Below are 7,543 nucleotides of genomic sequence, written 5' to 3'. Positions count from 1 at the left end.
TTTGGGGGGGGCGTGACGGGGGACACGCGAGAAGCCTGTGTGGTTCCCCCCTCCCCGCTGGCTCCGTCCCCCTCCCGTTGTAGGGGATCCYCCTCCTCTCCCCTCAGTGCCCCGGAGTGGGGCCGGGGTCTGTGTCATCCCTGCGGCCAGGAGGGATGACACCCCCCCCACCCCCAGGTTACCCGTGGAGCTGCGGGGTGCGAGAGCCGCTCCCCTAAGGAGGCACAGCAGAACGGAGCTAATGGTTGCTGGAGCTGTGGTTTACAGCACGTTGCCTTCCTCCCTCCCCCAGGCTGTCCCCCCAGAGAGCTTATCCTTCTTCTTGCGCTTGTGAAATATCGCTCCCTCTTCTCCTGAAAGCAGGAGAGATGATTGCTTTTGCTTCTTGATGATGCTCAGMTCTTTAGAACAGGCTGAGATAATATGAGGGCCCAAGTCTTCCTGGAGTTGCTGAGGCTTAGCGTACAGCTTGTTGCAGCTGTCTTTTCATATAGCTTTTTTTATTTTCACCTGCTGTCTGTGGGGAAGCAGTATGCCGTAGACTTAGAGGTATTTTTATGAGCATATGCTTCTCTTGGGTTTTGAATCTTTCCAAAGAGTCTCTTTGTATAGAGAGGAATATAGTCCTTGAAATCGTACTTGCTTCCATAGCTTGTTTCAATTCTAGAAAGAGTCAGATGGTCCATGCTATGCATCTTACAAAACACTCGACTGTTGCAGTATATTTAGATTATAGCATATTACTTTTTATATGGGATATTTTAGAGCAATATTTCCTATTTAAGAGGTGCTAATAGTAGGAACTGGATTAATCAAGATTCTTTAAAGGRAGATGGGACTGTTTTGAATGCTTAAGAGGTGAGACTGGTGGGAATAACCTAAAGGAACTTGTACATGAGAAAGGAGGAGGAGTTTTGTTTTAGGAAGTGAGTAAGAGGAAATGATCTCAGACTGGGACCACAGAATGTAATCCACTTGTGGATTTGGGGTGGGGGTTCTAACAACTTATTTGTTAGTTTTATAAGCAATAGTAACTTGTTCTCACAATAGCTTTGACTTTCTTTTCAGCGTATATTGTAGTGTATGGAAATTGTGAAGGCAAGAAGATTGCTTGTGGTGACTGCTAAAATTGAGGAGAGAGGCCACATCTCTTGCATCACAGAAGGGAAAGCTGTATTTGCTTTTGTAGGTTATGTTGGGGATTCTGGGGTGAAAAGAACAAGTGGGGCTGAATAGACTTGAGACAGGAAACTTTAAAAGTATTTACTTATGATATATGACATGGGGASAAATAGTCTTCTACACATGTGTAAGTAAATCATTATCTGTCTATTCTGTTGATTGGAGCTGAAGACTTTTGCAGCTGCTTTTCAGACTTTTTATTGAGTACCCTATAGAGCTCACTCTATCGTTGAATGTACACACCCATGTTGTGCTCAGATACCATCCATTTTTTACCCATTACTAGGTAAAACAAGTCATAATAACTGGGAAATCTGTCACCTCTGTCTGTTGGAATTTGTAAAGGCCATTGTATAACTGCTTGAAGTTAAACTGTGCTGCCCAGATTGATGATTTAAAGCTTTACTACTTCTGCTTGCTTAAAGCTAGTGCCTGTTTTCACTTGCTCCTTAGCTTTGTGGAAAACTGTATATAGTTAAATATCACCAAGCTGTCACAAGACAAGAATATATTTGTTTTGAACAAGACAGTTGTAGGCTTGACTTGAGAACTGACCTGAGACCGAAGGAAAAAGAAAGCAAATGTAGTATAAGCTTATCTCAGTCTTCTTTGGCTTGTACAACTTGAAATGTTCAGTTAGCTTAGTAGGGAGAATAGTTTTCTGATGCAATTTTATTTGAAAGGCTATTAGGAGAAATGTTTTTTCCTCAAGGAAGAGTGAAGTGTGATTCCTTTTGAACTTTTTATCAAAAGAGAAGAAAAGAAAAGGGGGGGGGAACATGGCTGACTTTTTTCTTTTTTTTTTTCCTCTCTAATTCTCAATTGTGTATGCTACTTTCCACATTTTTTTCATAAATATGCAAAAAAACCCTTGAATTTTCATGTTATAGCTGCATTTTGCCTTCAACATTCYAACTTCCATTGTGTGGGTAGATTAAGGGTGTTTGTTTGTTTTAAATCCACCTTGAGAATGGCTGACAGGGAAATTTTTGTGATGATGCAACTATATTTTTATGCAATCCAGTTCTAGCCCATATATAGTCTTTGTAATTCAAAATCTTGGACTGCTAAGTCTTTCTCACCCTCCTGGCATCTTTTGGGTTTTCAGTTATGCATTATGGAAACTACATAATGAGAAAAAGGTGCCTGGTTGGGTTGTTTTTTTTTTTTTGGTCTCAAAATCATAAGAATATATAAAAGGTCATTCCCACTGAGAGAAATAGGATAAGTGGATGATGTGGAATAAGTATCCCTTCTTCCTGATAAAGTATCTTGAAAGAAATCTGTTCAAGAAAAGTGTGAAACAGTAAGTCTTAGAGACATCTTTGAGAGCAATTTCTTACTAAAAACACTTGTCCGGTGTGGGGTGACCTGAAAAAACAAGATGTATTCTAGTTCTTAAACTGAGTAGAATTTAACTGAGTTGTAGAAGTTGTTTAAAGYGAAGGTTTTCTGATTTTGTTGTTGTTTGTTTGTTTTTTCCTCCCACGCATGATCTGTCTCAGTTTCTCGTTTGAATAGAGAAATGAGAAGTCAACCATCTGGGTCTATTAGCATGTTATTATTAGATATCTAGAAAATCACAATTTGCCAGGTGGAAAGAGCTGAGAAGAACTCTTACTAGGAATGAATTACATTTTCCCATGCTGAGCCCCAGAAAGCGTACTTGTTTTCAACTTATATTACAAGTAAATAGAATCCTTTTTTCAAGACAGACAAGGTGAACAAATGCATGTTCTTTCAATCAACATGTGAAAGGCAAGCTTTATTTACATCTTCCTGATCAGTAGAACTCACGTAGTGTTTTAAGGTGTGCTCTTGAAAAGATCACTGACRGACAAAACTGAAAGCTAAACGACATGGGTGCTTTGCTGTTCCATTTAAAGCTTTCACTTTCAGCTTCAGCAAGGTGCTGGTTCCACTTATGTTCAAATGTGTCTTCCTTACCTAGCTAGTAGTCCCAATTGCCTTGTGTAAGGGAAAGGTGGTACTTGTTGCTGGAAAAAATAGGTCTTACTTAACTTTTTATTACTAAACCCTTTGTAAAGCTCAGAAATTACTGCATCCTCTAGGAAGGCGATGAACCTACAGTACTATTTTGTACTCTTGGGGAAGTTGATTTGTTGATAGCTGGAAGAATGCTTTCAACATACAAGTTGCTGTAAGTTTTCCTCAGTTGTTGCAGTTTCTCATGATAGAAGCCGGTATCTTCTTTATCTTTTATTTTTTCACACCTACCATTCTTTAAGGTTCATTCATGAATGCTGTATGTAGTGACATTAGCTTGTAATGACATAGATACTATTCCAAGAGACTTGTCTTTCCTCTTTATTCCATGTTGCCCAAAGCTTTATTTACTTTAGGATTTTGAATTATTGGCTGAGACTGGGACTCTGCTTGAAAAACACCTCATCTATAATGCAGCAGAAGCGGTTGGTTTGTGGGTTCCTCTTTGATTATGGTACATTCTTATTAAGTAAAATGTGGATAAGATCATTTTCAGAAGATGAGAATTTGCTTGTTTTGGACCTAGCCTTTCTCCCATGTGAATCAATCATTGCACAACTCAGCGTGACTGGCATTTTCTGATTAAGAGGCTGCAGATAAGTGAAGTAACTGATCAGAATTCAGGTATCTTGGCAAAACTGTGCAGAAGAAGCTTGTAGGTGATCTTGGTGCAAGTATATTCTAGCAGCTACAAATCTTTAGCTATATACATTTGGTAAAAAGTACCATTTTAAGCTAAGTGTTGTTTGTATTTATGTTGTCTGGGAGAACTATTATATTACACATTTACATTGTGGGTTTAAAAGCTCATATGAATTTCTGTGAAATGAGTTTAACTTTTTCATAAATGTAACCATGACCAGTTGTAATGGAAGTATTTAACTTTCTAACCAAAGTATAATTCTAAGATCTCAAGGTTTACATATAGATATAAAATAGGTAAAACTTTTAAGCTTTAAATTGTTACACAAATATTTCTGGAGAAATACCATTGAAAAAACCTGAAGATTCACTTAAATGGCCTTCAGGGTCTACTTAAGAAAAAAGCAACCTACTTGTGAAATTGCACAAGTTAGCAGATTTTAGAGAGGTTCTCATTGCTGTTTTTTTAAAAACAAGTGACAGTACTTGGAAACAGTCACTGCAGTTTTCAAAACACACTCCTGACTAAAGTACAACATAAAACCTTGAGTTTGGACTTCTAATGAAAACACTGATATGTCTTATTGACAACATCCTCTGCAGTCTCTACTCTCATTTTTTTGTGTGGAACTACATGAGACAACTATCAGTCCATATATCTGTTCTTTCTGATTTAACTCTGCCCTTTCTTGCCCCAATAAATCAGTTTGATTCTATGTTGTGAGCAAAAAGTTTATACAGCTAAAGCTTTATAGCGTGCTTCATGTCTGAAGTTGTATTATAATTCCCTTGCCATGTGATGCTTGGGTTTCTGTATTACAGCATCGTTTTTACTTTTCTTGTACACCTGCTTGTGGTAAAAGAAACTAGGTGAGCTGAGCATTCACTTCTCTGCCTTCATTTCTCCTAGGTTCAGGTGTCATTCATGGTGATTCCTGACAGGATCAGGACAGGAAAGATCTTTATTCCAAGGAGGGTTTAAGACTAAAGGAAAAATAGAGGAAAGAGACATCACTTAGCTCTTAAGAGTAGTGATGTTTACTTGAATTATGAACTTTCTGTAGTGCAAAACTATTGCTGCCTGTTAAGTGATGGAAATTCTGGCCTCCTTTTGCTGTAGCAGATTTAAATTTGTGGGGGTTTGGGGTTTTGTTTGGTTGGGGTTTTTTTGTTTTTGTTTGTTTTTGTTTTTGTTTTCTTTTTTAATGTAAGACCAATGGAAAAATCTCCTATAGGTTTTTGGAGCACTGCTGGTAAGTGTTGAACATACCAGAGTTTCTGTATTTGGCTCGTGCCTTAATAGAAAGGTCAAGAATGTTTGTATTTTAGACATGTCTGCAAGATGTTATAACTTTGGTTTCACCACATGTTTGGGAGAGAGGAAAATAAAGCAAAGTTAGCTTTTTAAACAATTTTTTTCTTATGACAYTTCATTGTTTGGTTTTTTTCCTTCCCTCTTCATCATAAGCCTTTGCTCACTAAGTGTTTTTTCTCTAGAAGTTTACATTGGTTTTGAAATGGGATGGAGCRTTAGTTTAATGAGACTGTATCATTATGAAAGTAGGTTTAACCAGTTAAAATAGTAATGGCTTCTCAAGTCGTGTCTATACTGCAGCTGCAGTTGATTTTAATCTTTGAAAGGGTTACCCTTAGAATCTTTCTGATTAAAGTCCTTTATGATATGGAAAGGAAAAACTGGTTTTCTTCCTTTTGGTGTTTATATTAAAGAAACAAAAGAAAACCTGTACCAGTTTCTACCTCATCTGAAAAAACTTGTTTTGAAATAGCCACAGAGATTGAATCAGCTCATTTCTCACTCTAGGTGAGTATACTTCACAGTGAATGTCAGCATCTTGAAATGAGTGTGTGAAATATCTCAAAACACGATTTACTTGATGCGGTTAACTTTATTTATGACAGCTTCTCTTAAAAATGCTCTCAAGATTTATATAGCCTTGGATCAGACTACAGTATTGTCTTTGAAAAAAGTGAGTAAATACAGCTTCGTAAATCATGGATATATTGGTAATTTTGTATGGAGTAGACAACTGATGGTGAAATAGCTCAAAATCTACAATATAAGGAGCTTRTAATAGAGGCTACACATAATAGGGCTAAAACCACATGTGTATAGCATAATGTTAGAAGGAAAAACATTAGGTTTTTTTAGATATTGATTTTATTTTCAATTTCAGTCTCTCATCAGCATCTGAAAATTGGTGGTAATAAAGCCTAATGCCCACACTGTAAAAGGAGCTTCTGTTAAACTTCAGTTTCTTCTTGTTGGCCACTGTCTGTCTGAGCGATAGCTGAATGGAATATTGATCTTATTTCTTCCCATACGGTTGCACATTTTTAGGAGGTGAGGTAATTTTGTCTAGATGCTTAGACATCATTGTGGGATTTGGACATTTAAATAGCTATCAGGTGTCTTAAGGGCTTAAGTGTAATATCAGTGTGAGGGAAGATGAGGAATTTAAATCATTATGATTATGGCAGTATAACTTAGCCTAGTGGGTTCTCTTATTACATATACAAAACTCTTTTCCAATTGTCTAATTTGAGAGCACTTTAAAAAAAAAAAACCTGCAAAACCAAAAATGGTATTTTTGAACAAAATTGGTTAGTTCTGCTGTTATGCTTGTATACTGGAACAAGTTTAATTGTGCTGACACAGCTTGTGGAACTTTCCTGCATAAGCAAATGTTTTCTGACTTTCTCCTCACCTTGATGCAGAAAGAAAAAATAAAAATCTGTTGCAGTGGATGGGGAGAGCAGTTCTGTGGCTTTTTCTTCTTGCCTATTATCCTGCCTAATGATTTTTGTTATCATGTATACCGCTTGCTTTAGCAATTCCTTGTTTAAAGCTCAGTTAAATGAAGTATGGGTGGTCAGTAGGACAAGAAAAATGGGGATTGCTTTCTGATTCCAAGGATACTGTCACTAGAAGAGTGATACAGCAATATTGTGTATTTAAAGCTATAAATACAGTACAGGAATCAATTTAGCTATTTGTTAGTGTATTACTAGGCAATGTGGAATCCTCCATGAGGAAATCGCCCTATGTCTTTTGTAGAATGTTTGTATTGCAAGGAGCCTTGTGACTGCTTATTTTTAACTCGGTTGAGTGCTTGTTTACCTTTGAAGTGACAGTTTTAATGTCATTCTACATTCAGCTTTCTTTCGAGGGAAGCAGTAGATGATCTAAGAAGAGCTAACTCATGACTTTTTTGAATTAGATTCGTGTGTTTCACAGAATTTGGATTTTCACTGAGTTGTCCAAAAACTTGTTGAGAACGATGCTAAAGAGCWTTTGGCGACTCATCAGATACAGTATGTTGAGCTTATCAATTTTGTCTAAAGTAAAATTAAATTTAGTGGTTTTACGGTGACTTAGAGTAGCAATGGAATTTGTTTTTCACAGTTGCTTCTCTGTCTTTAAGCCTGATATGCTTATTTAATATCATAGTTATTGACTCTGGAGAGGCTTATTCTTCCTGCTTAGATGGTGCATATTTTGAGCATTTAAATCTTCTTAAGTATGGTTTCTTAACCAAACTCTGCCGGTTGTATTTCTTCTAGAAGAGAAGGTCATAGTGTAATACAGCTGTTCACTTTATAGCTTGGAACTTTAATTTCAGAGAGCCATGTTAGTAACAGTTCTTAGTCTTCTGAGGCCCTCGAAGATTTTTGGAGCGTCGTGTTGTGGGGA

The 7,543-nt window shown here is 37.2% G+C and overlaps 1 protein-coding gene across 4 annotated transcripts in view; it reads left to right on the top strand.

The window, feature by feature from the left end:
- Positions 1 to 1,068: 1,068 nt before the first annotated feature.
- The window catches only part of WIPI2 (WD repeat domain, phosphoinositide interacting 2), a 26,539-nt gene continuing 20,064 nt past the window's right edge, over positions 1,069 to 7,543 (top strand). For 3 of the 4 annotated variants that reach the window (XR_003256204.1, XM_026082998.1, XM_026082996.1), the window contains exon 1: positions 1,069 to 1,166. Coding sequence is in view for 2 of the 4 variants with exons in the window: in XM_026082998.1 (XP_025938783.1) it covers positions 1,084 to 1,166 (83 nt within the window). In the remaining 2 variants the exon portion in view is untranslated. Of the gene's footprint in view, positions 1,186 to 7,543 lie in introns of all 4 variants that reach the window. The other variant, XM_026083000.1, reaches the window with a different exon arrangement.

This window comes from Apteryx rowi, unplaced genomic scaffold (assembly GCF_003343035.1).
Source record: "Apteryx rowi isolate R43461 unplaced genomic scaffold, aptRow1 scaffold_6, whole genome shotgun sequence".
Lineage (NCBI taxonomy): Eukaryota > Metazoa > Chordata > Aves > Apterygiformes > Apterygidae > Apteryx > Apteryx rowi.
Note: the sequence above shows the minus strand (reverse complement) of the source record. Positions and strands in the feature narration are given on the sequence as shown.